Source organism: Ambystoma mexicanum, chromosome 4q (assembly GCF_040938575.1).
Source record: "Ambystoma mexicanum isolate Mex_15411 chromosome 4q, UKY_AmexF1_1, whole genome shotgun sequence".
NCBI lineage: Eukaryota > Metazoa > Chordata > Amphibia > Caudata > Ambystomatidae > Ambystoma > Ambystoma mexicanum.
In genome coordinates this window covers 946,461,539-946,483,969 of record NC_090928.1, presented here as the reverse complement: position 1 = coordinate 946,483,969, position 22,431 = coordinate 946,461,539, and the positions used below count along the sequence as shown (strand labels likewise).

Genomic DNA, 22,431 nt, shown 5'->3' with positions numbered 1-22,431 from the left:
TCATTCCGCAAGTGCTGAGGAGGTTACGCAGGTTTGTTCCCGGATGATCCTCATTACTCCGGCATGGGCCTGGAGGTCGTGGTACCCGGACCTTCTGGACTTGTCCATTTTCCCTTCACGTCGTCTTCCCTACCAAGACGATCTGCTCTCATGGGAAGAGGGTCAGGTTCTCCATCCAGAGGTCAGATCCCTCAACCTTCACGCTTGGCTTCTGAAAGGTTGAGGTAGAAGGATTGGGACCTCCCTGGAGACGTGATGGAGGTGTTGCTTTCGGCCAGACGGCCGGCAACAAAGTCCCTGTACCGTTGCTGTTGGCGGAAGTTCTGCGACTGGTGCAGGGTTCAGAATGTGGATCCTTTTTCATGCGACATTACTGTCGTTCTGTCTTTTTTGCTTTCTTTGGCCCACAAGGGCCTACAAGTGGGTACCATTAAAGGTTACCTGAAGGCGCTGTCTATATTCAAGCGCTCGTCTGAGGAGTGTTCTTATTTTAAAATCCCTTTTGATTTCTCGGTTTCTGAAAGGGCTCACTAATGTGTTCCCTCGTCACCTTTCCAGGTGCCCAGTAGGGATCTGAACCTTGTTCTCAAGTTTCTAATGGGTGCTCCCTTTGAGCCTTTGCATTCTTGTCCTTTGAGACTGTTAACACTTAAAACTGTGTGTTTAGTTGCGGTCACTTCCGCTAGCAGAGTGAGTTACAGGCACTTTCAGTTAAGCCACCCTTCGCTGTGTTTCATAAGGACAGGGTTGTCCTTAGAGTTCGTCATTCCTTTCTTCCGAAGGTGGTGTCGGAATTTCATTTCAGCCAGAAGGTTATTCTTCCGGCATTTTATCCTCCGCCACATCCTGGTAAGGAAGAGGAGAGGCTCCATAGGCTGGATCCCAGGAGAGCTTTAAGCTTCTACATTTCCCGCATGTCCCGGGTCAGAGTGGACGATCAATCTTTATTGGTTACGCTGGAAGGCATTTGGGACAAGCTGTTACTAAGCAGACTTTGTCTCTATGGATCCTCTTGGCAATTTCCGAATGTTATCGCTTGGCGGGTAATGATCCTCCGGTAGGCTTACGGGACCATTCTACCAGGGGTATGGCTGCCTCTACTACCCTGAAGAGGGGTGTTCCCATTCGTAACCTCTGTGATGCAGCCACCTGAGCTTCAGTCCATACTTTTGTACGTCACTACTCCCTCGATTCTATCCGGGGGCAGGATCTGGCATTTGGCAAGGCGGTCCTTTACTCTGCAATTTGATTGGGCATTCTAAATTTGTATATTCTAAATTCTTTTCCCTCCTCCTTACGTTGGTACTGCTTTGGGAGTCTGTCATCGATATGGAATACGTTGGAGGACCCAATCCCCTCGAAGAACAAGTTACTCTGTTACCTGATAACGTTCTTTCGACGGGATGGTCAGACGACGTATTCCATATCGCTCCCTCCCTGCCTACCCGCTACAGAATTTCTTATGCGATTGCAGCTTACGTTTCCGCAAGGCTTTCTGTGGTCATACTGACAGAAGATTGGTGCCACACGTTCTGGGGAAAAAACTACAACTGAGGCTATGGGCGTCGTGCGTCCTACTTATAACATCTGGTGCCGCCGGAGGAGGTCCTTGAGGATGGCGTATCGATGTCATCGACGCAGGACGGAGACGCCGAAAGATTTTCTGAAGCAGCACTGCTGTGGTGATTACTGTCATAGATATGGAATATGTCGTTGGACCATCCCATCGAAAGACCATTACCAGGTAAGAGAGTAACTTGTTCTTCTCTACTACTGTTTACTGCAGCACATATGCAGTTAGCAGACAAACTTCAGTATGCTTACTACATTAATTTATTTATAGAGCGCTTTACACCAAGGCGCTGTACAATGGAACAACAAAATACAGAGTAATAACAAATAACAATGTGAGAAAAGTGGCAACTTGAATCATTCAACAACAAAACAGTGCAAAGAGCAATTGACTGAGAGGGGGAGAAGTGGAGTGCGAACAGGAGAGTGAAGGGAGGGGCGGGGAAGGATTGAGTGAGAGTAGAAGGAAGGGAGAGAGTGTAAAATAGAAAAGGGAAGGTGGAAAGGGAGGGGAGGGATTAGAAGAGGGGAAAGATGGGGGGAATAGAGAGGGCAGGGGGGCTTCAAGGTGGGGAATGGAGTAGGTAGGATTTAAGGGAAGTGCGAAATGAGATGAGGGTAGTGGAAGAGCGGATTGAGAGGGGGAGAGAGTTCCAATGCAGAGGAGCAAGAAGTTGGAAAGAGCGGAACCGGGAGGAAGCACAAGGGGAAGGAGGTACAGAGAGCAGGAAGTGGTCAGCAGAACGAAGGGAGCGAGAGGGGGAGTAGAAGGAGAGAAGGGAGGAGGGGCAAAACCATGAAGGGATTTGAAAACAAGGCAGAGAAAGTGGAATTTTAGATGTAGGTGGAAAGGTAGTCAGCCTAGTCGAGAGAGTGAAAAGGAAATGGAGTCACGGGAGGTAAGGAGACAGAGGGTTCGAATGGCAGAGTCGTATATAGATTTAAGAGGGGCAAGCTGAGATGAGGGAAGACCGAAAATTATAGAGGAACAGTAGAAGAGGCGGGAAAAGATGAGTGAGGAGATTAGGAGCTTGGTAGCATGGAATGTGAGGGAGGGACGGATTTTGCGAATATTGTAAAGGTGGTATCTGCAGGTGGTATCTGCAGGAGCGGGTCATCATTGTTGTGATGTTCTGGTCTTGGTACTTTCCAGTCCGTACTCTCTGATAACACGTTCTTAAAGGGACGTTATGGTTAAGTTACGCTACTATAAAACTATCGCCTTTACTGAAAACACTGTGCTAAAGCAACGGTCTGGTTACAGTGCCCTACTAAAAACCTATGAAATTCACTAACAAAAAACATTGTTAAAGGGACATTATGGTTAAGTTGCACTAAAACTATGAAATTCAATGGAAAACATTGTCAAAGGGACGTTATGGTTACAGGTAAAACCGAAACCCCCTCCCCCCTGAAATTCGCCAGTATGGTAAGCTAGGCAACCATAACTCACACCACCAGTGTGTACTGTAGTTTTCATGGAAAGCCTCCACAAGGGATTGTTATTGTAATGGTGGCAGAAAACTATCAAAGATCATTGGAAGAACTATCATGAGATAAGTAGTTCATTGCGTAATGCATTGCTATACACACCATTGTATTACAGACTTCTTTGCAGTACATGAACCAACTCATTTGGAAACTTAGCGATTGTCTGCACCAGGCCCAATAGAAGTGTAATCTTCAAAATCTTCCCATGTTACATAGTGAAATCCTGAAGGCTTTCATTTTAGAGTTTCAGGTACTGTGAAACATGTAAGAAGTAGCTATCATTGCCTTAATAACTACTTAATTGCACTAATGTACAGAAAACATAGACACCACAATGCATACAAAAATGAGCATGTAAAGGGAAATTAGAGTAAGCAAAAAAGGAGCAGTAGTACCAGAAACTGTTCATAACATAACTGATTTTCTGATGTTTGTTAATCTGCTTAGATTTACATGCTGTGCATAGTCCGACATCCAGTGGTCACTGCGGAGTATTGTATTTTGTTTTTCGTAGTCGAAAAGGGGACGTCGACATAGGCGTGTATGTAATACTATCCCTATAGTGACGTGTAGTGTACCCACAATCCCTCACGCGTCGAGGTCCCTCAGATTGTTTTTTTCCGCCCAGAATACTGGTTGCCTTGTGCGGAGCTCGTAAGAGACATTGCCATTACTATTATTCGACCCTTGGTCGTTTTTTGTCAGTTATCGCTAAATACATACGCCTCCAGCCCTCCTTCGACGGCTAAGCTACTTCCCCGCCGAGTCAAGATCTTCAACGGCGGTGGTTTCGAGGAGGCGATCCTATCGGCGCTGCCGAACACGTGGCCCGGCCTCGCCGGCCTCCACAGTAGGGAGAGCGGGGGTTGTGTGGACATTTGATTCCTTTTAGAATGCCTTTCTCTTTCACCCCCCTTTCCTTCGGGTCGTTATCACTTACTCTTGTATCCTCAGCTATGGAGAGGACTCCTTTTAGGTTTTGCCCTCGCTGTAACGGCAAATTCACGTGGAAGGATAAGCATAAGCGGTGTAACCGCTGCTTACCTCTCGACCACAATGAGGACGGCTATGCGGCCTGTAAACTCCTTCGGCCCAAAACTTTAAAGGACCGCAGGGTCAAGAGGTGGGCAGCCTACGCTATGTCTAAGGCTGATTCCTCACCTGCCAACGCCTGTGACGAGGGGGACAGTGATAACACTACCTCCGTATCGGAGTTTGTTGACCTCTCTAAGGAGCATTCCCGCTCCTCCGCGCCTTTCCCTGGCCCCGACGGGTTCAGCTCATGCCCTACTTATGGGGATGTACACCCCGGTGACGCCGACGCACATGGAAAACATAAAACTAAACACACAACCCATGGCCCTCCTTCAACTAAGTCAAAAAGCCCTAGCGCCAACGGAGACGCCGGGTCTACCGGCAGCCTCCACCGACCGCAAGGGTCGCAAGCCCTCCCTGCAGCCGCATGCGCGACTACCGACCGGGCCCTCTGCAAATAAGGGCGCTACCACCAAAACGCCAGATGACACGCCTCGTAAGAGAGCGGCCGTCTGCGAAAGTGTTCCGGCACCGCCGAAATCCGTGCATGATCAGCCCTCGACGGACAGTTTAGTCGTCAAAAACCTAGCTAGAATAGTCTCCACTGACGCACAAAGACGGACGGCGAAGGAATCGCCAAATCCCGTTCACAAGGCCAGGGAGACGCCGAAACAGATGGAATTTATGCCGGAACGCACCCTTCCATCGAAAGAAAGACCTAGAGATACACCCCCAGAGTCGCACCCACGAGAAGATTTCTCAGAGGGCGACGGGAGTATTTCCTCCACGCTATGGGAGAGGTCTCGACGGCTACAGGTGAAAGAACACCCATTTCCGACTCCAGACCGTTCTGGGTTACCCCAGTGGACGTTAGAAAGATTCCAATCGTGTATGGACAAACTAGATAGGTTCATGTCCACTCCTGAACACGTTACACACAAGAGGCCAAGGGAAATACTTCATGAAGACCCTAGGGCCAAATATCCTAGACTCTTTGACCCACTTCAAGAAGATATTCATGCATATGACCTCACTGAAGAGGACTCTGTTTCAAGAGGATGATGAGTTTAAAAATAATGAGGAACTACATCAACCTGTAGAGGGCTTTGAAGAATACCCAGACATTGGGGGGGAAAGGACTTCGAAGAAGACCCTGACATAAGTGGCTCACAGCCTTGGCAGTCCCCAGGGGCGTCAACAGACCCTGACGTTCTGGATCTGTCGTCGTCTCAAACTACACTGGTCTGAAACCCTTCACGGGTGGATGACCAGCCCACTTTCAATGCACTGCTATGTAAGGCAGCAGCACATTTTGAAATTGATACAGGGTAAATTTCTCCAGAGAGAGACTTTGTGGAGAAAATAATTAAAGAGAAACCTCCTACTAGTTAGGCCATTCCCTTCTCGCCTCAGTCAAAAGACGACTTATTCCATCTTTTTCAACACCTGCTTTTGTTAGAGGGGTCAACCCAAGGATTGAGAAACTTTTCAGTCCCTCAGCGTCAGACCCTTTATATATTAGGGGTCACTCAATACCTCACTTCTTAGTAATAACCACCACAAGGAAGAGGGCAGGGCTTCCGCTATCTACTAGCGAGGCACCCCCAGACAAGGAGGGAAAGAAGCTTTATGCCTTGGGAAAAAGGATTACATCCTCAGCAGCTTTCTCCACTAGAATCGCTAATAACAATTCCCTACTGGCAAGCTACGCTGATGAGTTACGCGACGGCCTTGAAGTCCCTGAACCCTTACAAACCCGTTTGTTAGCCACTGTGACCGAAGGTACTCTGGTAAACCAACGCATCATCAAAGACATGCTGGATGCTGCAGAGACAGCTGGCCGGTCTTTAGTCCAGGGGATACTTCACAAGCGTCATGTCTTGCTCAGGAACTCTGGTTTTAAGCCAGAGACCCAGGCGTCCCTCATCAACAAACCAATTGAGGACTCAAACATCTTTGGCAAGGCGGTGGACGGCGCACTGGAGACAGCTAAGAAGGAATTTGATACCCTAAAAACTCTAAACCAAATCACAAGACCTCCTAATATGCGAGGTTACGGCAACAGACGCTTTTTTCGTGGCCAAAGACAAAACCACCACCAACGAAAACAACAATAGTACTCCTCAGCAGGCAACTGGTCCTCCACTCAAGGAACCAGCGGACAATATGCTTAGAGAGGACAACGTCGTGGCAAGGGAAGAGGTCGGGGCCCCACTCCTAGAGGCTCCCCGGCTACCGACACCAAATCACCCGAAGATTCGGGTCCCCTCCCATGCATTTCCGGTCGGGGGCCGGTTAACATTATTTCTACCAGCATGGGAGGGAATAACTACAGACTGCTGGGTACTGTCAACCATAGCCCACGGTTACTGCATCGAGTTCAATCGGTCCCCTACATTCAGGCCCCCGAGGGGACGACGCCCATCACCGGAGCACCTCGCCATCCTTCTTCAAGAAGTCAAACTGCTACTAGAAAAAGGAGCAATAGAGGTTGTGCCTCTATCACAGGTAAAGGAGGGTATTTATTCAGTGTACTTCCTTTTACCCAAAAAGGATTTAACCATGCGCCCTGTATTAGATCTTCGCTCAGCGAACAAATTTATAAAACCTCAAAAATTTCGTATGGTAACTTTACAGGAAGTAATTCCCCTGCTCTCACAGGGGATTACATGGCAACACTGGACATGAAAGATGCATACTTTCATATTTCGATGTTGCCAGCGCACAGAAAAAACCTCAGAAAATACCTCAGGTTTATGATAGGGGGCAGTTCTAAGTGCTACCCTTCGGCATAGCGTCAGCGTGAGGGTATTCACGAAAGTACTGGCAGTGGCAGCGGCCCACATGCGCAGGTTGTCCGTTCCAGTATACCCTTATCTCGATGATTGGCTCATAACAGGGGATTCTTACGAGACATGCTTTTCAAATACCCAAAAGACTGTGGACCTTTTGTTCCAGCTGGGCTTCTCCATCAACGAGAAGTCCAGCCTAGACCCCAGTTAAGCAATTCCTAGGGGCTCTAATTCGAACAAAGAACGGCCTCGTCTTTCCCTCCAACGAGAGGGTCCAAAATATGCTGTTTCAGATCCCTCAATATGTAGCCAGTCGAAAGGTGACGGTACGCAAAGCCATGCGATTGCTAGGAATGATGGCGTCATGTATTTATTTGGTACCTCACGCGCGGCTGCGCATGCGCCTATGCAAGAGTGGCTCAACAGCCAGTGGTGTCAGGCCAGCAGACAATTGGACAATCTAGTGGTGGTCTCGCAGGCCCTGGTTCTCTCGCTGCGGTGGTGGTCGAAGGAAAACCTTGTAATAGGGAAACCATTTGCCACCCCCGCAGTGGAAGCCACTCTAACCACAGACGTATCCCTCACAGGATGGGGCGCTCACCTATCCCATCAGACTGCACACAGAGTTTGGACTCTGGCTGTTGCGTCCAAACACATACTTACTGGAACTTCTGGCGGTCTTCAAAGCACTGAAGGCTTTCCAGACAGACCTTCAAGGGAAGACAGTGCTGGTCCTCACAGACAGCACCACAGGAATGTACTACCTGAACAAGCAAGGGGGCACACACTCTCCAGGACTTTCCAAGCTGTCCCAGAACATATGGAAGTGGGCTCTCAGACGCATGTTCCTGTTATCTCAACATGTACATGGGGAACTCAATCTTCTGGCAGACGAACTCAGCAGGGACGTCCCTCTGCCCGCAGAGTACGAATGGCGATTACAAGAAGACATAGTCTCCAACATTTTCACAGAATGGGGATTCCCAGAAATAGATCTGTTCGCAACTCTGGAGAACACCCAGTGCCAAGATTACGCCTCCAGGTACCCCCACAACCGCTCCAAGGGGAACGGTCTCTGGGTAACATGGTCAGGGAAATTTGTTTACACTCCCCCCCCCCCCCCCCCCGACTCCCCTTCTCAACAAGAAAGATAGTGCACAAGATGCACCAGTTACCATGATACTAGTGGCCCCAATATGGGCCCGGCAACCCTGGTTCGCTCACCTAATGGAGATGTCACTGTCTCCACTGGTGAAACTACCCTGCCTGTACAACATGGCATCACAGGACAGGGACAGAATGCTACACCCATGCCCACAGACCCTGAACCTAGCAGCTTGGCTCCTGAGGTCATAGAATTTGGACATTTGTAGCTCCCTAGAGATGCATGGACATTCTTAGGGAGGCAAGAAAACCAAACACGTGTTACTGCTATTCTAGCAAGTGGAAACGGTTTGTCATCTGGTGTAGGGCTAAAAGCATCAACCCCGTTGACTGCTCTCCCACACAAATTGTCCTATACCTGACTCACTTGTTAGACTCAGGATTAGTCTTTAATTCTATTAAAGTTCACCTAGCTGCACTCTCTGCATACACTACGTCTCAACATAAGGTGTCATGGTGGAAAGTTCCAGTTATTAAAGCCTTCATGGAGGGAGTGAAGAGAATTCACCCTCCTTTATCTAACCCAGCTCCCGGATGGGATCTGAATGTTCTACTAACCAGGCTAGTGCGTTCCCCCTTCGAACCCATGCACAAAGCAACCCTTAAGAATCTCACTCTTAAAACTGCTTTCTTAATAGCTATCACCTCCATTAGAAGAGTGAGTGAACTACAAGCGCTCTCTATACTAGATCCCTTTGTAACAGTTCACAAAGATAAGGTGGTTCTACGCACGCACCCTAGGTTTGCACTGAAATTAATTTCTAAATTCCATGTCAGCCAGTCTATAGAACTACCAACGTTCTTTCAAAAGCCATCAAACTTGGGAGAAAAGAACCTGCACACACTTGATGTGTGCAGAGCGGTCATGTTTTATATGGAAAGAACTAGACCACTGAGAAAGAATAATCAATTCTTTGTCTCAGTGGCGGTAGGAAGAGATGGAGATAGTTTCCAAATCCACTATATCTAGATAGATTTTCCAATGCATCACTCTGTTACACTCTTGCTAAGAGAGAACTGCCCTTCAAGCCAAGAGCACATTCTACTCGAGGCACTGGGGCTTCCATAGCATTCATTGCAAATGTTCCCCTTGAGTCCATTTGCAAAGCGGCAACCTGTAAAACACCTTTGTAAACACCTTTACAAAACACTACTGTCTAGATGCCCATTCTAGATCTGATTCCAAGGTCGGACAAGCAGTACTAAGACATCTTTTCTCTACTGTTCCTTCTCACAACCTACCTCCAACTCCAGGTACTGCTCGCTAGTCTATGCATAGCATGTGATTCTAAGCAGATTAACAAACATCAGAAGACATGCATTACTTACCGTAAAAACATGTCTGATGGTTGTATCTGCTTAGATTCACATGCGCCCACCCTTCCTCCCCGCTCGGATGGAAGGAACATAAACGTCTTATTACTTTCTCTCTTTTCTGTACTCGCTCAGTACTAACAAGGCTCCCTCAGTGCAGAAAAAATACAAACGGAGGGACCTCGACGTGTGAGGGATTGTGGGTATACCACACGTCACTATAGGGATAGTATTACAAACATGCCTATGTCGACGTCCCCTTTTCACTTACAAAAAACAAAATGCAATACTCCGCAGGGGCCACTGGATGTTGGACTATGCACAGCATGTTAATCTAAACAGATACAACCATCAGAAATGCTTTTACGGTAAGTAATGCATGTCATCTTCATACGCAGAAATGAGTGCTGTGTTTTATGCTTTCTTCTTCCCCTATATGTATCATATGATGTGAGTGAACCCTAAGGAAAGTAGTTCAAGAACCTATGGGAAGGGTGCCATACACAAAGATAGAACCTTTTGAATTGTTAGTTCCTGACTGTTAGTGAAGAAAAGCACCTGGCCTACTTATGTCAGTGAACAAAAAAGAGGCAGCCACAGTGATGTCATCAATTAGATTTGTGATGGCATCTTTGATGTCATGGGTGTTAGTCCTTGCAGTGCACACTGGTGGTGCAAGTTATGGTTGCTTTGCTTACCATAACTGGCAAATTTTGTAGGTTTTTGCTAGTGCAATTTAGCCATAACGTCCCTTTAACAACGTTTTTTGTTAGTGAATCTATATACATATATCAAATGCTGATAATATAAAGTGATTAGGGCCAAGAAGGGAAAAGTACTATGTTTGTAAATAATAAGGGATGATATCAAAGGTTCAGCACATAAGATGGGCAATAAGATAGCTTAGTGGGTTGAGTGCTCGCTGCTGAGCTCTGTGTGAGATCTGCTGGTTGCAGGTTTGATTCCTGACAAGGCTAATTCCACCTCCCTGAGGTCGATAAAGGAGTACCAAATTCAGCTGGGTAATAATTGCATTTAAAAATGTTTTATGTACAGCGCTTTGACGAAAGCATTGTATAAATATAAAATGATTTGTATAGAATTCCTATGTTGAGGGCATAGGAAATGCATGTGTTCAGTGAGTGTTGAGTATTCACCCTTATGTAATCACATTGTCAGTCGAATATTTAATGATCAAAATGTACATTGGTGATGTTGAGACTTAGAACATGATTTAGCATCTCACCCTGTTTTAGAAGAAAGAGAAACTGTTAAAACATTTCGTTTTAAAAGTCATCTGTTTTTTTTGGATACCGAGCAGTATAAGTTAGTAACTGAAACAATCGCCTACTCCGACATTCTTTGGCATTGATGGACTTTTGATTGGAACAAAACACATTTTATCATTTGAGTTTTCATCTAACCAAATCGATATATTACATCATGTTGGATTTTGTTCATCATCATTAATTGGTCGAACTGGGTACAAAAGCAATCTGCATAATCCAAAATTGCATTTTTTACAACAAACCCATTCTTGTCCTAATCGCCTGTATTGCTTTGTGTGTAGCAAATGCAAACAATTCCACCTGCATGTACTGCATACCGAGTCTGTGAAACGACAGTCAGTTTAAGATTCATTGAATTCCATTCTATTAGGGTATGGATCCAATCACTCGTCAAGTGGGCCAGCACATCGAGATGGAACCTGAGTGGGAGGCAGCATTTACTTTGCAAATGAAGTTAACGCACATCATTTCAATGATGCAGGATTGGTGTGCCTCTGACGTAAGTATAGCCTTCACATGAAAAATCTCTGTGTATAACGCTAATTGATCAAAATGCTGAAGGGGATTGTTGGTAGCAGTAACTAATTCAATTTTAGTAAAGAATGTGCATTCAATAACTATATGATATTGTATGATGCAACGGCTACATCAAAATAAAAAAATTGTATAGTTGTCCAATTTCTTTAACTTGGCTAAGCTTTTGACATCCTATTACATGTTTCCAATTCAACGGACTGTTGGGGTAAACCTATTACAAGATCAACTTCTGCATTAGATCAAATATTACCTCAAGTGGTATGCATGATCTTAATTGTGCAAGTTCTCATGCAGTGTTGTCTGGTTGTGAAAAGCATGAAAAAGTGGTCTCCCGACTGCATGATTCTCTGAGGAAATTTTGATAATGACATTTCAAGCTTCCAATGAAAATATTCATCAATTGAAATGCATGCACCCCCCTCATCTTCTCAAGAATGACCATAGTGCAATTTGGATGTTTCTTTGAGTACAGTATATATTAAGGTTGTCATGTTTCATGCACTAAAGCAAATATTACCACATTTATTTCAGGAGAAAGTTCTTCTTGAAGCGTATAAAAAGTGCCTGATTATTTTGATGCAGTGTCATAGTGGCTTTACTGACGGAGAGCAGCCCATCACTCTTAGCATGTGTGGCCATTCAGTGGACACGATTAGATACTGTGTTTCTCAGGAAAAAGTGAGCATTCATCTTCCGGTGTCCCGTTTACTGGCAGGTATGTTAAGTATTTAAAACAAGAAATTATTAGAAATTGTTTGGGCTAGCGATTCTGTGTAGCCTAATGTGCATAATTAACTCTCAGAAAATTTTCAGTTTTGAGGGGATAATAAATACCCTTTAAAAGCCAGGAGTAAATTAACCTCTACTTGTATGTTTGACTGTTCCTGTCTCGGTTATTACCGTTTGTAAAAGTCTAGAGACCCTAAGTCACGAAGGGCCAGTGCATCCTGTTTTCCTGTCTTTTTCTCCTTGCTTAGCTGACTTTGAGCTTCACTCATTGCTGGCAGCCTCCCATCACTTGTGGACTATTTGTCTTTGTTCCTGAGTGAGTGGGTATCTTTTTCCCCACTCACACTTTCTTTTACTCTTCCCATGCAAGTCATGTTTGTGACTCTCCATGCTTTATTTTTGGAATCATACTTTCCTATAACTTTTGTACATCTACATTTTATTATTGCAGCACATAGCACTTTCTGAGCAGTGTTGCTGGGGAGCCCCTTGGGCTTTCCTTTTTATTTTCTCGGATTTACCTTGTGCGAACTAATGTTCCCAAGGTTAGAAAGATACTTTTTATCCTGTCTACATTTTATATTGAGATCAGCACACCCGCCTTTATGTGGAGTGCTGAGGGGATCCACTGTATCCCCTTTCTCACGGCTCCTGTAACATTTCTGTTACATTGACAAGCATGCCTTTATGGCTGGTGGCTGTGGACGTGTTCAACCGACATTTGTGTGATTTTTACTCGCAGATGGTCAACCCAGCCCCGGTAATGCACAGAACGGTCACTAGTCATCCAGAATGGTGGCTGTATTATTTTTTGGCCATTTTTCATGTGCTTGTCCTTTTTTGGTCTGTCTCATCTTCTGCCGTCCTGAGGGTTTTGAGGGGAGTTCCCGGTTAGATTTCTGTCTTCGGCAGGAATCCTTTGTGAAGCCTGATGAGGCTCCAGAGTGTCTGTGAAGTCAGGAAACGAGTGGTGAGACGGAAACTCTGCTGCTGTTGGTCTTCTGGCATGCCTTCCTGGAACCAGTACTAACTGTGAGGCTGGCTGTCCTAGAAGGAGAGCCACCCCCCAAAGTTTGAATGCAGCATGTGTGCTCATTGGCTGGGATCCTGGATAAATGTCTTAGATCTGGAAGATGAAGACAAGTAGACCACTGGAGCGGAATCCAATGAAGAAGAAGAGACTGCTGTAGCTGATTCCATTGACCGAAGATGCCTGCTATATAACCGCTGCATGTGCTGACCCCTTCTTCCATGCGACAGAGGAGTCCCGAAGATGATTACTCCGACCCTTAGACTGGTGGGATCAATCTGTCTTAAGAAGACCTGCATTTCGAGCCATCCCACAACGAGCTGCAACCTTCCTGGGTTGCAAACTGCCAATACCCTGGGAGAGCAGAGTGCTGTACATAGTCTTCCTTTGAACGAATCTTGCTGAAACTTCAGTGGGCTCCTGTTGGACCTCCAGAAGCAAGAGTCCACTCCTTGAAGTCCCCTCGCCAGAGAGCTGGACTGACGCAAATCAATCAGACTATCCACAGGGCTGTGAGAAGCACTGAAGAATCTCTCTCCTGGGTGCTTTTCCTCTCGACTGCTGCTGCAATTTCCCATCCAGTGTTATTTCTTTCATCACCACGACCAAGAATCCAGAGACCGAGTCCTGTGCAACTGCATCATGGAGGAATCCTTTTGCAAGCTATCCTTCACTGCTGAGGTACCGTATGGCTTGAAGTAATACAAAGTCTTGGTGTCGCTCCTGTGTGGGTAGGGTGGTGGTAATTAGTTTCATTGGGAGTTTGCGCATAACGTTCACCCAGGCCTAACGTTGGTACACATTCAGGAAGCCTTCTATGAAGTCCTTCAACCCTTTTGCAAACTATAAAGTACTTGTTATAAGCAGATCTCCTCGGGCACTCTGGTTTCCTACAGTTTGCCTGTTCCTGTTCGTCTACTGTTGGCCACTGGACCACCAGTCCCCTTCTGCCTCTGAGAACACTCATGCTCTAGATTAGGAAAGAAGTGCTGAAGCATAAGGCTTCTGTGGAGGAATTTGTACAAGTGTTGCAAAGTACTTACTTGCTATGTGTTGTTGCTGTAACTGTATTATCCGGAAAAATGTTACAAAGTTATTCATTACATTAGAAGTGCATACTGCAATTCTGAAAAGTATAACAGTTATTCCTTACCTTCTGAATTGTGTTCCCAGATTCTAGAAAGTAATATTGTTGGTAACTGTATAATCCTGAAACAGAATAAGTTACATATGTTGCAAAATGCTTACCTGTAAGGTTGGTAATGTAATTGTATTATTCCTGAAAACGGAATAACTTCCATACGCGGCCAGGTACTTAGTTACAATGTACATTTTTTAACTGAATTATTCCTGAAACAGAATACGTGTAATAGTTTACTACAAAATGGATTTTACTCGCCTTGAATTGCATACTGATATTCTAGATGGGTTTTATGTTTTGGTTTACTTAACAAGTATTGTGTTGGTTTTTATGATTTTGATTTGATTTTTATTATTATAAAGCGCTACTAGCCCATAGGCCTCAGGGCGCTACATAAAACAAAACTGACAAACATCATAAATATAATAGACAGAATAAATACATAGGAACAACCCAAAAAGAAACATCAAAAGGGAATATGTGAAGAGAAAAACATTTGAAAATAATTAGGTATCACACTAGGAGTCTTAAGTTTGAGGATCCCATAGGCATATAATTACTTATTTAAACACCCAGGAAGGTTAATAGTTCCACACCCAACCACCACACAATCCCTATTCTTCAGGGTGTACCAGCCATCAATTTTTACTCTACGTAAGAATGTCAAGTCTGTGTTTCTAACTACACCCGGTCCCGTTCTTGGGTGAAGCCATGCCAGTACTTTATTTCGAAGAGCTTCCCTTGGTTCTCTCTCACAGGGCTCATCGACATTGGTAATTATGAAGTTCCTATGATCAGTAACCTTGTCTCTAGTTGGGCCATCCTTGGGAATAGTCATATTGGACTTTTTCAAGCGTAGATTCCGTAGATTAGAAGATTTGGGGGCACTGTCCACAGACCCAGTCATGCCAGCCTGGCATGATTCTGTTTTTTTGGTGACACTGGAAGGGACAGTATTGGCAAACTTTGAGGGCTCATTTCTTTTGGGGGCTGTCGCGGCAGATACAGTCTTCACTGACAGTGTTACAGTATGGTTGGAACACGCAGAGGTACGCAATGAGACTTGACCCAGCGTATCCGTGCTCCCGATAGGAAAGTCAGTTTGACAAAAGCTGTCCACTTTGTTGATAGCGACATGTGCCACTGTAGATGCATAAGAATCGGAAAGACAAAGTTTTATGTTGTTTGACTCATAATCATACTTACCTTTCTGAAGAATTCCATTTGCTTGTGTATATATAAAACAAACCATGATTTATACAATACATCAATGTATGTATTTCTTGGAACCATATGTGTGCTACACGTTCTTTGTACGTTCCTACAGCCCTCTCTCTCTCCCAAAATGTGCCTGGCTGCTCTGCCATTGCTACCATAATACGAGGTGATACAGCCCTGTCGTAAGAGTTTGAGTTTCTGTATTGCCCAAGGTAAAGTTTTATAAAGTCTCTTTGGGTGGACTTTGGAAAAGCTGTCCCAACAGCCACCTCACAGTAAGCAGGGGCTTACTCTGGGGTCCGAGGAGCTAGTTCATAGCGTCCTAAAAATTCAACATGCATGGGATGCATACTGTAATTTTTTGCCCATTATTGAAGACCCATTAGGCTTCAAATGTCTACTTTACACATTCACATTCACGTTTGGCACGTGGGCCTGGAAAGTCAAATGTAGCTCCTGTTAGCTGTTGGTGTGCAACCAGCAGCTAAACAGTTTGCAATAGTTTAATACCTTGCCAATGTCCCAGCATTGTTCCTACAAGTGAGGTAGTGTAATAACAAATGTGACCATGTTTGCTTCCGACTACTACTTACTTGAGTGAGTTTAAAATGCCAGTACCAGACATGACCAGTTTGTGAATTGTTTGGGATTCAGGCCTGAATCTACATCTGAGAGAACCCTCAGGAAAAAGCCTCTGAAAAACGAATGTGTCCGCTTCAATTGATTTGTTACCAGTATGTTTAATGAAACCCTCTGATTAAGGCTTAGTTTCTCTTTCTGGACCCAATACTCCTTAAGAGGTGGGTTGCTTACTTATCATAGTAACACCTCAGGAAAAAAAAATTGTAACTTAAATGCATTTTATCCTGGTGGACAGTTTAAACGCTTTATACTGGATCCAGGTTCTCGCATTGGTTTTATTTATTTTTTCAAACCAATTCTTTATTTATTCATAAACGTTCACAGATGTGATTATCTTACATCTTTACTGAAACGATTCATCATAACATGTTAAAGCAATACTTATCCTTCAAATGTAATAACTCGACCAAAACTTCACCCCCGCATTCACCCTCCAGTCCCTGCTGGTAGATCCTTGATTCCCCTTAAGCTGCTGTTCCGGTCTCCTCTCCATCTAAGATTCCCAGTGCCTGCAACCTCCTTGGAATGTACAAGTGTGCTGTGTCTTTAATTGCATAGTGTATGAAGGGTGACCAAACTTTGCTGAACTCATCTTTTCCATGTCTACTGTGTCCCATATGGCATAGTACCATTGTATGATAGATGGAGATTCTTTACTTTTCCATTGTTTGACTATACACCTCTTTGCACCATCATTAAGTTGGCCTATAGCTTTTCCGCTCCCCCCAGACCCTGCCTCCCCTGCAATATTACACTAGAAGCCCCTCTGACTTGTGTTCCCTATCAATTCCCATTATTTCTAGAACTTTTGTCTTCACTTCTTGCCAGAAATGTCTATGCCGTTGACATCCCCACCAAATATGTTCCATCGTTCCCACTTCCCCTCACCCCCTCCAACATTCTGCTGGGCTCGAGGGGAACATCCTATGGAGCCTCTCCGGGTTGTAGTGCCACTGGTGTAATACCTTATATTGCAGTTCTCTGTGTTGTACTGATGTGTGTGAGATTAACCAACTTTTCAGTGCCCGTCCCATTCCTTATCTGTGAACGCCTTCCCTCTCCCCTTCCCCCATTTGTCCCTCAGCGCTGTCCCATCTTCCTCACCTCCCCGCCAGAAGAATCCTGTAAATTGCTGATATTAGTTCCTTGTTATCCTCTGAAGATGTAGCTTTTCCCATTCTGTGTGTTCCCTTGTAGCCCCTCCCATCGTTATCGGTGTGCCCGCCCAATGCCTTAATTGGTGGTACACGTATAGATCCTCCTGTGTTAGACCCAGATCCCTTTTGCATTCTATGTATGACTTGAAGTGGGTTGCCCCATATAGATCTCCTAACCCCCTTATCCCTCCCTCCATCCACCGTTTGAATCTGCTGTATTCTATACCTGGTCGAAAGGCTGGGTTGCCAAAGATGGATGTCTTCGGGGTTGGCCAGCGAGATAGCCCACACCTCTTGTTTAGTTGGCCCCAGATTTTTATGGGGTTTCTCGTTATTGGGTTCTCCCCAAGACCCTCTGGCCTGTCAGCCACTCTCATCCCTGAGATTTTCCCCCGGTGCCCCCCCCGCCACTTCCTGCTCCATACACACCCAGTGTTTATTATCCGCCCTCCCCCATTCCACCATCGCTCTCAGCTGTGCCGTCTGGAAGTATTTGATTATTGGGGCATGCCACCCCGGACCCCCGAGCTGTGCTCCTGAATAGCGTCTTTCTCCCTATCCTCTGCTTCTTCCCTCCCTAAATGTATCCCATAATACAGTCGTGGATGTCCTTCATTCTTCCCAGGACTGCTAGGGGGATCGCCTGAAAAGAGATTTAGGAGCCGGGGAAGTATATTCATTCCGAACCATGAGTTATATAGTCCCTTCATTCTCCTGAGATCATCCTTAATTTGTTTTATTAACTGCGGGTAGTTTGTCACCACTATCTGCCGTATGGATGCTGTTAGATTTACCCCCAGGTATCTGACTGGTCCCGGCATATATCTAAACGGGTTGCTATTTTCCAGCTGTCACCTCTGCTTCTCACCTATGGATATATTCAGTATCTCGGACTTCCCGAAGTTCACCTTGAAGCCCAGCACCCCAGAGAAGGTCTTTATCTCCTCCATTATTGCTGATAGTGATTTGTCCGGTTCAGTGATCATCAAGATCACATCATCAGCAAATAGGCCTATTTTATGATGGTTCCCTGCCCAACCTACCTCATGGATCTCCCAGTTTTCCCTGATTCGATGTGCAAAGGGCTCCATCACCAGAGCAAATAGGAGAGGGGAGAGCGGGCAGCCTTGCTTTCTTCCTCTCCTTATTGGAAAACCCCCCATTCACCCTGACCTTGGCCTGAGGACCTCAATAATTAGCTTGAATCATCTTCCTAAACTTCGGTCCCAGTCCAATCATTTGGAGTGTTTGCTCCATGAAGGCCCAGTTGACACAGTCGAGCGCCTTCTCAGCGGCTAGCATCATTAGACATGTGGGTGTGGCACCTCCCCATCTACCCGCCTTGTCTGTGATATGCAATATTCTTCTTATTTTATTTTCAAATTTCTTTATTGGCATTTATATAATAAACAGTTGCATTGTAGCCTCGAGCGATCACAGTGGTATAAACCAGGAATAGTCAAAATAAGCCATTTAGAAATTAACGATTAAGCAAAAACAACAAAACATAAACAATATTAACAAGTCTCCGGATGGTCAATAATGAACGCAACGTAGGGAGGTCAGGAAACAAATAAGTTCAGGTTAGGGACTGCGTAAGTATTCTGTGGCAGATAACATGTATCAATAGGGGCGAGTTTCTCAAGGGGGTTTATCGTCATTGGGGGGGTTAAGTAAGGCCCAGGTGAGAGTTTTCCAGGCTTCAAGTGCTAAGCTCGTGTCTTCAGGGGATGTGGCAACACCATCCTCCCAAGCTGAGGTTTCTGCCCCTATCCAGCGTTCCAATTCGTTACGCCATACTTGGTATCGTGGGCCCCCAGGGCGCTTCCAAGCCATAGCAATGGTCCTTTTGACCAGAATGCATATTCTTCTTATGTTAGCAAATGTACTCCTCCCTTTAATGAACCCTGATTGATCCTGATTCACCAGTCCTGGAAGAATTCCCTCTAATAGAGCGGCTAGTGTCTGCGTATGCAATTTGGAATCCACGTTAATCAATGCAATAGGGCAGTCTGAGGAACATTGATGTGGGTCCTTGCCTGGTTTCGGGATAAGAGTGATATGTGGCATATTCATTGATGTGGTTATCTCCCCGTCTCTCTGAACCAGTTGAATACCTTTGTGAGGGCTTTGGCGAGTAATTCCTTAAATGTTGTGTAAAACCCTGTTTGTTAGCCTGTCTTCCCCAGTGCTCTTGTTTCCTTTCAGTCGAGCTATCGCTCTTCATAGGCTATGGGTTCCTCTAATCAGTCTATTTGCTCCGGGGTGAGGCGCAACCCTTCCCAGCCCTCCAGATATTTCACCTGCTGCTCCTCCCCCGCTGGCTCCTCCCCATAAATGTCAGCATAGAACTCTCACCACCTTGTGCTTAGCGCCCTCTGCCCAACTTGTCTGCCCCCCCTTATCCTCCCAAATGTTTATGAACGCCTTCTGTTCCCTGTCCCTTACCTGCCGTGCTAGCGCCGTCCCCACCTTATTGCTATTGTCATAGAACCTCTGCCTACTCCTCAATTGGGTGCTTTCCACCGCCCTGTTAGTTATCTGCCTGAGTTGTCCTCTCACACGAGCTAGTCTTCTGGACACTTTATACGTTCCCTTCCCCTTATGCATAGTCTCCATCTCCCTTATCTCCCCCTCTAGTCTCCTCCCTGCTTTCCTCCTTTCCTCTTGCTTCTCCTTTACGGCCCTTATGAAGTGTTCCTTAATGTGCAGCTTGAATCTGTCCCATCTCTCTCCCAGGTCCTCACTCTCTACCCCCTTCTTCTCCATGAATTGGCGGATCTCGTTTTCAGTTTGTTGCCTCACTTCGCGGTCTCTTAGGATATATTTTTCCAATCTCCATCCCCCAGTTCCTCACCTCGCGTTTCCTCCCTCCCATTCTAGTGAGATCATTGATGGTTTGGACTACCCTTCGTGTTGCCATAATGTAGTCTATAAAGAGTATGTCTTGTGGGCATGCCAATAAAAGGAGTAATTGTTCTCTTGTGGGTGGTATGTCCTCCACACATTCACTCCTTCTTGGAATCTTTTCAACAGGTATTTGGACATTGTCCCAGTTGTGTGTCCCCATATACTTCCGGACCTATCCAACACAGCGTCCGCTGCTAAGTTAAAATCCCCAGAGACAATTATTTTGCCCCCTCCAAATTTACTTAAACGTATCAAAAAGCCCTTCCTGCCCCTGATTGGGGGCATATACTGATGCCAACGTATAAATCTTGCTTCTCAGTTCCCCTTTGATCATAACATATCTCCCCTCCGTATCCCGTTTTAACTTGACCCTGCCCAGTCGTACAGTTCTATGCAATAGTATTGAAACCCCTGCCCTTTTGGTCTCTGCCATGGCATGATATTGCAGTGGGTAGTTCCTACTCCTGCGGCGCCTCTCGTCTCCCTTGGCTAAATGTGTTTCCTGCAGGCAGGCTATTGCAGGTCCCTCCTTGTCAATCTCCCTCAAGATTGTGACCCTCTTATTAGGGCTGTTCAGTCACCTTACATTCCATGAAATTATCTTATACATCCTTCCTCATCACCATGTTCCCATTGTCGCCTCGGCACCCCTTGTTCCCTTTGGATTACTGAGCCTTCTGTATGCATCTTCTTACTACTCCCCAAACTGGATACCCCCCTGCTTAAAACTGTCCCTAGATCCATTGTCCAGGTTCTCAACGTGGTCCCCTCCAGTGAACAGTGGATAGTTTTGCCCCCCTCCTGCATTTCCTCCCCACGTTGTTACCCCCAACAAGCTATATTGTAGTCTGTTTACTTTGTAGCAGATCTCATTCCAAGTCTCCGATACTCCCTTTCACGTCGTCTTGTTTTTTTTCGTGACCCACCCTTGGGTCTCCGGTCTTATTTCTCCAGGCTTCTCCACTGGGTGGTTATTCGCATTGTCCCCTCTTGTCTCTCCTTGTAACATCCCTAAGGCTCTCAGTCCAACCTCTACCTGGGCCACAGTCTTTTCCTCATTGCCCATGCGGAATTGCAGTCTCGTCGGGAAGAGCCACCTATATCTCATTTTCCTCTTGTTCAGTTCCTCTGTGAGTGGTTTGAATGATCGCCTCCTCACCAATGTGGTTTGGGACAGATAGTCAAATAATTGGACTTCGCCGTCCCAAATGTAGATCTTCCCCTTCTTTCTCGCTGCTCCTACTAGCTGCGCTTTGTCCTTGTAATTGTGCATTTTCACCAGTATGTCTCGTAGTCTCGTCCCTTGGTCCATCCTAAGAGTGCCTGCTTTGTGCGCTCTTTCTATCCCCATATTTCGAGCTTGATCTGCTTCCACAAGGCGTTCAAACAGTTCTCGAATGCAGGCTTCCAAGTCTGGTCCCTCAACTCCCTCCCCAGGCCTTTAATTCGAACATTGTCCCTTCGCGACCTGTTTTCCAAGTCCTCACATTTATCCTCTAGGGCCTGTATGCTCTTCTCCGCGCCCTGTATCTGTTGAGCCCATACCTGACCTCTAGTATCCAGCTCCATCAAGTGCTCCTCCATTTCCATCACCTTCTCCCCTAGGGAGTCTATGTCCTTCCTGTGGCTTGCGATGGCCTGTGACAGATCTTCACTTATACTTGCTCCTTCCGACTTGGCTGTCTCCGTGAGTTCCCCCTTGAATTGAGCCAGCGCTGCCAACAAGTCTTCCTTGGTAAGTGCCATTCCCCCGTCTGTGCAGTCCATAGTTTCCAAAGGAGAGCTTTGTTTGGATATGTCAGTTGTGGTGTCCTTCCTTTTCCTGCTCTCCTGGGTTTATATTCTTATTCTTTGGGCCCATCTGCTTTCCTTTATTCCATTCCTGGATGCCCCCCTCTATCTGCTGCCCCTCTGTTTAATGCCTCTTTTGCTTTCCCTCAGCTTCCTTGTACTCCTCTTTCTGTTCTCTCCAGTCCGGGCCCTTGTCTCTTCGTTGGGGATGCTCCCTTGCTGGTTCCAATTGCCCCTCCTCTGTTGCTGTGGCTCCCTTGTTTCCTCTCTGGGGTCCCTTTCTGGACAGCCTCTGTCTCCACCAGGACTTTACTGCCCCTTCAGATAGTCTCCTGTATCCTGGGGGACCTTCCCCTCCTCTCTCCCCAACATTGCTCTTGTCCCCTGTGAGCCCGCTCTCCTTCAGGCTTCACTGGGCTGGGCCTCGGTGGTATCAGCCACGAGGTCCAGTCGCTCCTCCATGTACTCTTCAGCCCCACAAGGTCTGTCTGCACTCAGGCTACCAGCTGGTAGATTGAGGCCTGTTGTGCTACTCTGCGCATACGCTGGCTTTTACGGTTATTTCCTGGCCCTGACCCCTGATTTCCTTCAGTCTCTGGGCCCCTAAGACCTCCCTGGC

The 22,431-nt window shown here is 46.0% G+C and overlaps 1 protein-coding gene across 3 annotated transcripts in view; it reads left to right on the top strand.

Annotated features, from left to right (window-relative positions):
• Window positions 1-22,431, top strand: part of UBR2 (ubiquitin protein ligase E3 component n-recognin 2) — a 2,523,611-nt gene that overhangs the window by 700,321 nt on the left and 1,800,859 nt on the right. For all 3 annotated transcript variants that reach the window (XM_069608499.1, XM_069608498.1, XM_069608497.1), the window contains 2 exons: window positions 11,028-11,156; window positions 11,726-11,909. In XM_069608499.1, coding sequence (XP_069464600.1) covers window positions 11,028-11,156; window positions 11,726-11,909 — 313 coding nt within the window. The remainder of the gene's footprint in view (window positions 1-11,027; window positions 11,157-11,725; window positions 11,910-22,431) is intronic.